The following is an 11,760-nucleotide window of genomic DNA, read 5'->3' on the forward strand; positions in this document are numbered from 1 at the left end:
AGCCCACCCATTACAGACACAGCCAGAACAGGGTTGCGCTGCTCCTGGGTTGTACTGAGGCTCAGATCTCACAGATGCTTGTGTCTAATGCATTGCAAGGGCCTATAGGGCCCTGGGGATTAAAGTCTGTCTCACCACACCAGACTGCATATTCAGTCCCCAGGTCTTTTCTTTCTGTTGGCCAGCAGGGAGTATGGTGCTCCGAAGGCAGACCCTGAAGTGGGGGGAAATTCCCATAGCACTTTTCACCTAGAAGGATCCCACAGTGCTCTACAGAAACATCACTCCCCCAGGACTGACATACAACCATCTCTGGGGTCAAACATGGCAGCTGCCACACCCAGCACAGTGACAGGTTAGGGCAGACTGGGAATAACCACCTGTATCCAACTGAAACTGCTGGGGCAGGATTGGTAGAGAGTACCGGTAATTACCCAAGATGGGCTTTGGCCATGACACTAGAATCAATGCCCCGGCTTGTGGAAAGTGTCCTGGGAACTTTATTGCTCCCAAGTGACCAGGACTTCAGTCCACATCCCATCCAGAAGACAGGCCATTTGTGGGAGATGGGTTAGTAGTATGTGGGGACCTAGACAAGCCCTAGTGTAGCCTGGGATCACTGCAGCTCATGGGATTCACGGAGACCCAGTGCTGCCTTCACCTATCAGAACACCTAGGCCAGTGGAAAATACCAGTGCTAGCCCAGCATGCAGTGCTCCTCTGGTTCCAGCTGAAGGCAGCTGTGATTTGCTCTTCTGTACAGCATATGTACAACCCATGGCTAGGCTCTGGGACAAATGCCAGCACATCCCCCTCTGACGGGCAAAGTCTGGGCTTCTCCTACTCTCCCTAGAGACAGAGCTATCTACAGGCTGCCCTGACAATCCTAGCCCACCGATCCTCAGGCTTCAACCAGTGCAGCAAGGAGAGATCCTTTCCCTACTTTGTCAAAGAAAGCATGGTCTGTGGTTAGCACAAACCATACCCAGAGCGAGAACACACAGCCTGGCCAGGAAGAGTGGGAGCTAGTGCGTAGCTATTACACACTGTGGAAAAAATGAAAGGCTGGAAAAAGACTGTTTTGACTCCAGGGCTGGGAAAGAACAAAATAACCATCAGCTCACAGTAAAGGCCCTGGCTCCCTCGGGAATAGGCAGCTGAAAGAGGACAGCATCAGGAAATAAGACCAGACAGAATTCAAACTGAAATGCCTAGATTGGCATTCAGGCCCAACATTCATAGCAGTCCCCACTGACACCCAGGGAAGCCAGGCTTCCCCCAAGCTGGGCCCTGGGTATGGAGCGCAGGAGCTGAGTTGGAAATATTATTTGTAAAAGGAGCACGCTGGATGTGAGGCTGAGTGAGGGCTCTGGGGTTAGAGCCAGGAGAATGTATGTGGATCTGGCTGTCAGAGTGGCTGAGCTCCTGCCACTGTGAGCTGTCAACGCTCAGCACATCTGACCCTCATCTCACTGTCTGGACAGTGATGCAGGGCCATTTCCCTTCACTCCCTGATTCTCATGCACAAGCCTACAGCTACTGAGGGGCAGGACTAGCCCCTGCTGCATAGAGGGCCGGTGTGTGTTTTTGTGAACAAGTTGGAGAGGGAGCACTAGCTCATTACCACCAGGGCTTCTCTCCATTTGCTGCCACTTTCCCACAGCTGCAGAAGGAGTTTCTAACCTGCTAGATGAGATTTCCTGTGTGGGCTGTGCAGCCAGGACCTTTCCTGCGGGCCGTGGCACTGGGGGCAGAGAAAGGGGGTAGAGGAAAGATGTGGCACTGGGATCAGGGGTGGCAGAGTAGGAGACACAATAATGGGGTTGGGCAGGGGGAAATGCAGCTTCCACACAGCATATTAATGGAGTGGTTTGGAGCTCTCTAGGACCTGCTCCCCTGCCTGCTCAGACATCACTCGCTAGCATGCAGCTGAGCCTGCGCCAGCCACCTGTTGGGCCAGAACCACCCCTGATGTTTAGAGGAGCCCCCGTTCGGCCTGGACTCCAGCTCCCCCAAGGCAGCGTCTGAGCCCGGATGTTGGCAGGACAAGGAGCCCATTGGACCCATGAGCACGGGGAAGGGCTAGACTTAGAGTTTATGTGATCCCCCTGCTCCAATACACACACGCCACACCCCGAGCCACAGTGTGGTTGTAAGGTCCACACCTTACCTGCCCTTGGATCCTCACCCTGGCACTGGGCCAAGCACCGACCACCAGCTCCAGTGGCAGAGCGTTCATGTCCCTGTGCTCTGTTCACACCATGGCCTTGAGGTGCGGCCTAGCTCAGCTGTGGGAGAAGTCGTAGAGAACAGTCTGTACTGCGAGCTCCCTGGGGAGGTGACAGGCGCATCAAGGCAGGAGACCCCAGCGGGGAGAGCCAGGCCAGCAGGGCCCACAGCCCTAACCTCTCCCCAACCCCTGCACCTTCCCCACAAAAGCAGCTGCAGCCAGCTGCTAGCTCTTGGCTGCTGCTGGGCCAGAGGAAAAGCAGGCAGGGGGCTGGACTCTTGAAAAGGAAGAGAGGGAGGCCAGGATGGAATCATGCTTGGAGTTTAACCCCTTCCCACCATAGCAGGCCACAGGATCCCAGCCAAACCCACAGAGTCAGTGTGGGGTGAGGGGCAAGCATCACACTGGACCATGCTCTGGCACCTTCCATCGATCTGGGCATGGCAGCACCAAACCCACCCAGGTCCCATGAGGCAGGTACCCCCTTCACAAATGGGGGAACTCCAGCACTGAGAGGAAAAGTCACCACAGCAGTCTATAACAGAGCAGGGGATAGAAGCCAGGAATTCTGTCTCCCAGACTTGCCGCCCCAGCTCTAACCATTATGTCTCTCTCCTATCCCAGAGCCAGGACTAGAACCCAGGAGTCCTGACTCTCAGATTCTCCATACACACCCTTCAGCTTTAATCACTAGACTCCTCTCCCCTCCTCAAGCCAGGAATAGAATCCAGGAGTTCTGATTTCTCTCCCACCCCACACTTACTACAAGACAAGCCCAGGTTTCCTGCTCTCCACCTCCCCTGCCCCATTACCATCGAGATGCTATAATCCTTATAAAGGATGTTACTGCTTTCCACAGGAGGGAGACACTGATCCCCCAGACCTCTCCACAAAGATTTTGTACCATCTCCCCCATCCCAGTGCCCCGGTTGGAATCCTTGTGGGAGCCAGTGGCCACTCCATGGACCTGGCTATCTCCAAGGCTCTCCAAAGGGAACTCCCCAGTGCAAGGAGATAAGGAATTGGGGAGCCCCCCTCAGAGCATATTTCATGCTTCCTCCATGCCCCCCATCCCAGCCTCTCACCTCACCTCCTGGGAAGCCCCAGCACGAAGGGTGATTGCTGCCCTTCACAAGCAGACTCTGTTCTAGGAATGCTAGCAAGGGAGCGAGGGCCAGCCCAGCCGGGTGCCCCACCTCTGGCAGCAACAAGGCAGCCTTTCTTCTCTCACAGCAGCCTGCAAAACACTTCACTTGTTCCTGCCACGAAAAGAGGCGCAGGCTGCAAATGCCAAAGGGTCGGGCTCAGCTACCAGAAAAGCAGCCCCAGAGCCTTCACAAACAGCAGAGACCATGCTCACCCCTCACACTCCCCCATGAGGTCACTACCCACTGCCTGCTCCCTCCTTGGCATCCACGGGGCTCATGTCTCCCAAAGAAATCCCTACATAAAATTAGTTTAAAAGTTAAGAAGAAGACCTCTGTTCTTTCCAGGAAGGGAAGAGGTGAGCATGGGAGGGGAAGCGAGGGGGAGGACTTTACCTCAGCCTAAGGAGGATGGGAGCACAGAGGCCACCCACAAAAATGAACTTCCATCTTGCTCAGCTGGTGCCACTCAGTCCTGACTAACAGCACCCTTGCTATTCCAGCCCTGGGCTTCCCCCCCTGCACACCCCACAGCTCTGCCAAAGTCCCTCAATTTCAACTCATAGCCCCCCTACTGTTCCAGCACTGGGATCCTAAACCCAGCTCTGCCAAAGCCCCTCATTCAGACATGAAAATTACAAATATTTCACAACTCAGACTGGAGCTTGCACTCAAATGTCAGCTGCTGCTGTTGGATTCTTGGTAAACTGAGCAGTCTCTGTGGCCTGGTCACAATACGGGGATGGGTCAGTGAGCTGAAGCATCAGGTGGAAGCAGTGGGGGCCAACTGGCCTTGTGGCTGAATCCCTCCTACCCCTTTCTCTTGGGCTGGGGCTATCAGTGGCAACACTCGGAAATGCAGTGGTAGGGCTGGGAGCCTAGTTTGGCTTCAGGAGGGTTGGGGAAGGAGGATTTTTTCTCCTGGGTGTCTCATCAAGTTTGTTTCGCTTTGAGATCCTGCTGGTCCATTCGACTCAGATGCTGCCTGCCAAAGTGCTCACCTTCCTTTCTTCTTGCACATCACTGCATAAGCCTCCAAGTGAAGTCCCTTGAGACACCATAGTGACTGCAGCTTTGTATAACTGTAACATACCCCCAACCAAACGGAGGGAGATGCATATCACACCTCCAGCAAGCCACACGTGGCCAAATCATTTCCCCGCTCTGTGCAGGGGCAACTCCAGGCACCAGCATGCCAAGCGTGTGCCTGGGGCGGCAAGCCACGGGGGGCACTCTGCCGGTCGCCGCGAGGGCGGCAGGCAGGTTGCCTTCGGTGGCATGCCTGCGGAGGGTCCGCTGGTCCCGCGGCTTCGGCAGACCTCCCGCAGGCATGCCACCGAATCCACGGGACCAGGGACCTCTCGCAGGCAAGCCGCGGAAGGCAGCCTGCCTGCCATGCTTGGGGCGGCAAAATACCTACAGCCGCCCCTGCCTCTGTGCCTGAGTTTTCTCATGGGGATAATAACCCTGCCTTGCCTTCAAGAGCACTATGAGCCTGGGTTAATTTATGCTTATAAAGCACCTTGTAGATGGGACCTGCTGTTATCTTACTTAAAACCAACAAAACACAAGGGGAAGGAGCACCCATCTGTGCCCCACTTAGTTGTATCTGCAGCTACAGAGGGCAGGTCGGACTCAGCCTGCAAATACACCTAGAGTATGGAGGCCTAGGTGTGCCCAAGAACAGTATTTGGCCATGTGTACATCTACACACACCATATGGAAGCTGGACAATGTCTATCATCCTCTCTAATGGCTGAATGCAGGTGTGGCAGAGGGAACACGAGAGGAGGGGTCTTAGGTAACCCACAAGGAATTGCAGCACCCTATGTTATATGCCCTGAAATATAGCATCCCTGGCCTCTTTCTTCCCTCCCACCCCTGGATGAGTCACTTGGAAGCAGTCAAAGCTGAGTTAACGGGTACACCACACAGCATCCAGGCCCTGCATTCAACTTGGCTGTACATTCACTCCACATCTGCTAATGTGTTTAAGGCACCAAAGCTGCCACCCCATCCCAGTGAGCAATGGGCTGTTCTGCTTCCAGCCTGGGAATGTCGGAGGCGGGAGCATTGTCTTGGAGACAAACGTGGGTGGGAAGGGGACTTGCGCCAGGCAGCCCACAGTAACTAAATTGCAGCAAGGGCCCTGATTGGCAAGGGCTAATACGGGATGGTGTCACAGTGTCTGAAACATCCCATCAGGGCCAGTTGCTGTGAATAGGCTAAGCTCAGCCTGCATCCATCTCTGCAACAAGCTCAAACAGTCCAGTGCTCAGGAAAGCTTGGAGTTGACCCAGGCTCCCCACGCCACATTTCAGCCTGTTGAGAGGAGGGTGTTGGGAGGGCAGTTCGGCCCCAAAGCCTGGATTTGAATCTGATCTTATCTCAAGGGCTATGCTCCCCATGGCTGGGGCTCCAGATACAGTATTTGTTCTGATCCCTTCTTAGCACAGAGCTGACCATGTCATCACAGGTGCAAGCCCCAGCAGAGAGGCCAGCTTGCCTCAGAGGCTCCTTCCCCTCTTTCTTTTTTCAATGGCTCCTTCTAGGCGGAAACACCCCACACATCTCCATCCCAAAGACTACACACACGGGAGCCCTGGTCACATGTTGTCAAGGCAACACAACACGCCTGGCAATAACAGTAACATAAATTAGCTCCAAGATAGTTACATCGGGAGACAAAGAATTCTCTGCCCCACCCACTGATCTCAGCTCCCGGAGGAAATGAGCTCCCCTACTGGGGTCATTAAAGTGTCCACAGCTGCCAGCTCCAGCCCCAAGCGTTTCCTCAGCTCCTCTTGCCCTTCTCCATACACAGCAGTCAACCCCTCCCGCCACCCAGACACTCTGTTTTGCCTGCCACCACAAGGTATTGCCAGCCAGGGAGATTTGGGAGTCAAAATAAGGACCTGCTTTTTAACACTATGGAAACATAAAGGACACAAAGGCAAAGGGAGGCATCCAGAGGGGCAGAAAGGAACCATAAAACAAGCGCTGCCTTCCCCATCACCCACTAGGGACAGGTTGGGAAGGGTTTATTTAAATGGACTGGGTTCAGATGTTCAATTAAATAGGTACCTAACACACAAAGAATCCTCAGGTAAAACAGCTAACACCTTACCACAACAGTATTTCCTGTTAATTAATGCTTAGGAACAAGACTGCAGTCTGCAAAGAATTAACTAGATATAGCTCTATTCTGCCTTTTTGCACCATGCAAGGGTTTGAGTTTGGGCAACCCAATACATCTCAGTCCTAATTCACAGCCTGCTATCCCTGCCCTATAGTCCCCCATGCACATACAGCTCTGCTGCTACCCCCACATTCTGACCTGCAGCTCCCTGCTAGTATCCCAGTTTGGAGCCATGCCCTCACCCACAGCTCGGCAGATGACTTCAATCCCAACCCACAGTCCCCCATGATTCCCCACACATGCATACAGTTCTGCTGATGCACCTCAAGCCTGACTCATAGCTCCCTGCTATTCCAGCCCTGTCCTCCCAGCTCTGTCTATGCCCCTCAATCCAAACTGCAGCATCCCACCCCACTCCCTTTCCCAGATAAAAGAAAACAAGGCTGAGGTTCTTGACCTGTATTTTACAACAAATCTCAAGTGGCAGATATGACACACCAGGAGACCCAAGGCAGCTCTGCCTGAACATAATTTATAAAGGCTGTTTGAATTCATTACATGGGAACAGGTCCCATAAGAGTTCTACTGCCACCCACAGACACTTTGAGGAATCCCACCAAGCCAGAGCAGCAGCCGTGCTCACTTGCACCAGCCAAAATACCAGGGCACGAGGGGAGACACTACATGAGAGTCCAATCAGAGATACTCCCAAGTGCCACTATTTTAAAGCTCAACAAACAGATGTTGAGACTATTTGCAGACCTGCCAAGCATTAGACACCTGGTGACTCTCCCACTCTTGGCAGCATTATCACACATCACAGGTAAAGTATCACAAAGCAGGAAAAAGACATTCCCCCAGGAAATGCTCTTAGGCCTCACAGAATGTGCACTGGGCTGGAGCCTGAGACCAGAGCTTCTGGTCCTGCCTCTTTTGGTGAGGGGTGTTAATGTTACTGGCAGTTCACACCCCTAACTACTGACAAAGAAGGTGTCCGAGTCCTAAAAAGAGAAGTGCTGGAAACGCAGCACAGGGCAGCTGAAAATCAAGGCCCATTCAGCCATCTCAGCATTTTTACATGGGGATGGATAAAAATGCAAGTGGCCCTTTAAGCAGAAAATCCTCACACTCAGCACAGAGCAGCTTCCTCTGGGGCTGACCAGCCATGGTGCTCTGGAACCCTAGTGCAGAAAGAGCATGTCTGTCCATAGAGGAAGGTTCCAGGCATGAGCATGGGAGATCAGGATTCCTATTGATTGGTGTGGGCTTACCCACCAACCATCATTCCCTGCCACAGAGGGGACAGCCAAGTTGAGACCTATCAGGACCAAACCAAAGGGAACCCCAGGATTGTGTATAGACAAGGATAAGGGGCAAAGTATATAATCCCCACTTCACAGGATCCCAGCCCTCATAGAATCATAGAATATCAGGGTTGGAAGGGACCTCAGGAGGTCATCTAGTCCAACCCCCTGCTTAAAGCAGGACCAACCCCAACTAAATCATCCCAGCCAGGGCTTTGTCAACCCGAGCCTTAAATCCTCTCAGGATGGAGTTTCCACCACCTTCCTAGGTAACTCATTCCAGTGCTTCACCACCCTCCTAGTGAAAAAGCATTTCCTAATATCCAACCTAAACCTCCCCCACTGCAACTTGAGACCACTGCTCCTTGTTCTGTCATCTGCCACCACTGAGAACAGCTGAGCTCCATCCTCTTTGGAACCCCGCTTCAGGTAGTTGAAGGCTGCCATCAAATCCCCCCTCACTCTTCTCTTCTGCAGACTAAACAAGCCCAGTTCTCTCAGCCTCTCCTTGTAAGTCACGTGCTCCAGCCCCCTAATAATTTTCATTGCCCTCCGCTGGACTTGCTCCAATTTGTCCACATCCCTTCTGTAGTGGGGGGACCCAAACTGCACACAATACACCAGATGTGGCCGCACCAGTGCCGAATAGAGGGGAATAATCACCTCCCTTGATCTGCTGGCAACGATCCTACTAATGCAGCCTGTATCTATTGGGAGCCTGTAGCAGGGTAGTCACCCAGCTCCAGCCCTGAAGGGGTTAAAGCGGCCCTGGAGAAGGCTGCAGCTGGAAAAAGCAGCCACAGTTGGGCAAGTTTAATCAGGGCCCAGCTGGCCCTGATAGGAGGGCTGTGGACCAGAAGCTAGCGCACACACTCTCTCTAGTTTTCAGAGAGAGAGAAGGACCTGCCTGCCTGGGAAGCTGAGGAGGGTACCTAGGGTGGAGCAGTGCTGGGGAAGGGCAGAGGGAGCTGGGGAGCTCCAGCCTAGCAAAACCCCAGGCTACGGCCAAGTTAAGGGCCCAGCAAAAGGGTATTAGGGCTGCAGAGGGGCAGTCCAGGAATAGGCAGAGGCAGCTGGTCCAACCCCCCTTGCTGATGATGAGTGGTTTACAGACTGCAGCCTGCCCCAGTAAGCGGGGGCTAGATGATGACTGGCAGTAGCCACTGAGGCAAGGTGGGGATAGAGGGGTGGAGAGACCCTGATAGGGGGTTACTGCTGGGGGCAGAACCCTGATATAGAAGGGCACCGGGGTCTGAGAGGGACATGGGGGCTAGCCGCAGCTGAGACACCAGCCTGCAGAGGGTGCTCTGGGCTAGAGAGCTAATTCCCAGGATGACCAGCAGGAGGCGCTGCACCAGTGAGTCATCACCTCACCACACAGCCCAATATGCCTTTAGCCTTCTTAGCAATGAGGGAACACTGCTAGCTCATATCCAGCTTCTCATCCACTGTAATCCCCAGGTCCTTTTCTACAGAACTGCCACTTAGCCAGTCGGTCCCCAGCCTGTAGAGTGCATGGGATTCTTCTGTCCTAAGTGCAGGACTCTGCACTTGTCTTTGTTGAACCTCATCAGATTTCTTTTGGCCCAATCCTCCAATTTATCTAAGACACTCTGGACCCTATCCCAACCCTCCAGCGTATCTACCTCTCCCCCCAGCTTAGTGTCATCTGCGAACTTACTGAGGGTGCAATCCATCCCATCATCCAGATCATTAATAAAGATCTTGAACAAAACTGGCTCCAGGACCGACCTCTAGAGCATTCCACTTGATACCGGCTGCCAACTAGACATCGAGCTATTGATCACTACCGGTTGTTGAGCCTGACAATCTAGCCAGCTTTCTAGCCACCTTATAGTCCGTTTATCCAATCTATACTTTTTTAACTTGCTGGCAAGAATACTGTGGGAGATGGTATCAAAAGCTTTGCTAAAGTCAAGATATATCATATCCACAGAGCCAGTTATCTCATCATAGACAGCAATCAGGTTGGTCAGGCATGACTTGCCTTTGGTGAATCCATGCTGACTGTTCCTGATCACCCTCCTCTTCTCCAAGTGTGTTCTATGCTCAAGTCATTCCTTCACTTGACTTGCCAATGGCTAAATAACCACAAGGACAGCAGCAGCCTGGGCTAAATAACCACAAGGACAGCAGCAGCCTTGGGCTGGCAACAATGGCCCACACAAGAGCCATCCTGCCACACTCACACAGAAGTGACCGTTCCCAAAGCATAGACACTAAGTCACTGTATTTTCCACTGCATGCATCCGAAGATGTGGGTTTTAGCCCACGAGAGTTTATGCCCAAATAAATGTGTTAGTCTCTAAGGTGCCACAAGGACTCCTTGTTCTTTTTGCTGATACAGACTAACACAGTTACCACTCTTAAGCCTAGTTAGTTAGCATCATACTCTCCATTTCATGGGCCTAGAGAGAGGGGAAGCAAGTCAACACCAAAGCTGGGATTCCTGGCTCCTAACCCCTAGCGATCAGTCCATTCAGCCAAGACGCCTCCCCTTGTGTGTAGCTGGACTCAATAGCCATTTGCACTAAACTGCCCAGGGACTCTAATCCCATCTCTCAGCGAAGTGGGGAGGCTACAGGTCTGTAAGAATTGCCCTCACTTTGACTTCACAACCCCGAGCTCCCTCCCCTTCCTGGAGAGAGGAGGCTGCATGCCAAAGACTTGCTGTTACAGATTACGGGAGAAAATGTCAGAAATGCAAAGAATTCTGCCAAAGCCATTTCCCTGGGACAGCAGGAGCCCTGACTGGGTAGGGGACAGAGCTCTGTTTATTTTAGCATGAGCTTTCCTGAGCTGCAGCTCACTTCTTCGGATGCATAGAATGGAACACACCTCCGAAGAAGTGAGCTGCAGCTCACGAAAGCTCATGCTAAAATAAATGTGTTAGTCTCTAAGGTGCCACAAGTACTCCTGTTCTTTTTGCGGATACAGACTAACACGGCTGCTGCTCTGAAACAGAGCTCCGTCTGTCTGTTTGCAGCAGCCCGCTCGCAGGCTCCCATCGAACCCAAGCAGCGCTGCCTGGGGGCAGGGGCGCCTCATTAGTCCTGTCGCCCCAGCTCAGAGACGGGCTCCGGGTTTAAAGGCGAGATTGAGCCCGTTTGCTCCGCTGGGCTCGCCTACCGGCCGTGCTCGGGCAGCAGCCTCACGCGCAGCCCGCTCCCAGGTGCACGCGGCGCACACGCCATCTGCCAACGCAGCAGCAGCAGCTGCGCGGCCGCCCCTTCGCGCCCCAAAGCCCGGGCCACCCCGCTGGCGCCTGCCCGGGGGGCCCCGCGGGACCTGCCCGCCCGGCGCGGAGCCCGGCCCTGAGCGGGGCACCCACCGCCGGCCGCCCCTTACCTGGCAGGTCCGCGCCGCTCGCGCTCCCCTCAGAGCCGCTCGCGCGTGGCGGCGGGGCTCGGTCACCGCCCACCGCGCGGGGGGGGCTGGAGCGCGTGAGGAAACTGACCCCCCTACCCTGCCCCGCGGGCGCGCGGAATTCTTGGCGGGCCGCGCGACGCCGAGGGAGGGGGCACGAGGCTGGGGCGGGCCCGGGGTCGCCTTGCCCCGCCGACCCCGGCTCCAGGAGACAAAGGAGCCCGCCGTGCCGGCGGCCTGGGGACTCACCCCCCGCCCCGCCAAGCTGCTCAACGTCCTCTGGAAAAAGGAAGGACCTTCGCCTCACAGCCGGCTGCCGCTGGGGAAACCGAGGCAGGGCGACGGGCGTGGACTTGCCTCAGGTCAGACTCTAGCCCAGACCGCAGGGCTCCTGCCAGGACCACCCAACCCCCTTCCTCTCTCTGCCCCGGCTAAAAATACTAGTCCGCGGTCTGCACCACCCCGGAGCTGCGGGCTTCACCCAGCAATTGGGGCTGGCGCCGGTAGCGCGGGGGAGTCGGTCCCGTGGAGAGAACAAAGCGGGGCCTTGCTCGA

General features: G+C 54.5%; 1 protein-coding gene across 28 annotated transcripts in view; it reads right to left on the reverse strand.

The window, feature by feature from the left end:
* PHLDB1 (pleckstrin homology like domain family B member 1) overlaps positions 1 to 11,546 on the reverse strand; it is a 111,260-nt gene extending 99,714 nt beyond the window's left edge. For 4 of the 28 annotated variants that reach the window (XM_044997151.1, XM_044997135.1, XM_044997136.1 and 1 more), the window contains exons 1-2: positions 3,321 to 3,595; positions 2,171 to 2,288 (exon numbers count right to left, since the gene is read on the reverse strand). In XM_044997151.1, the coding sequence (XP_044853086.1) occupies positions 2,171 to 2,239 (69 nt within the window). In that variant the 5' untranslated portion in view covers positions 2,240 to 2,288; positions 3,321 to 3,595. Of the gene's footprint in view, positions 1 to 2,170; positions 2,404 to 3,315; positions 3,599 to 7,641; positions 7,662 to 8,146; positions 8,168 to 8,454; positions 8,505 to 11,187; positions 11,234 to 11,454 lie in introns of those variants that run through there. The other 24 variants (XM_044997133.1, XM_044997154.1, XM_044997137.1 and 21 more) reach the window with 20 other exon arrangements.
* Between the last annotated feature and the right edge of the window lie 214 nt (positions 11,547 to 11,760).

Source organism: Mauremys mutica, chromosome 22, assembly GCF_020497125.1.
Source record: "Mauremys mutica isolate MM-2020 ecotype Southern chromosome 22, ASM2049712v1, whole genome shotgun sequence".
In the NCBI taxonomy this organism is placed as follows: Eukaryota; Metazoa; Chordata; order Testudines; family Geoemydidae; genus Mauremys; species Mauremys mutica.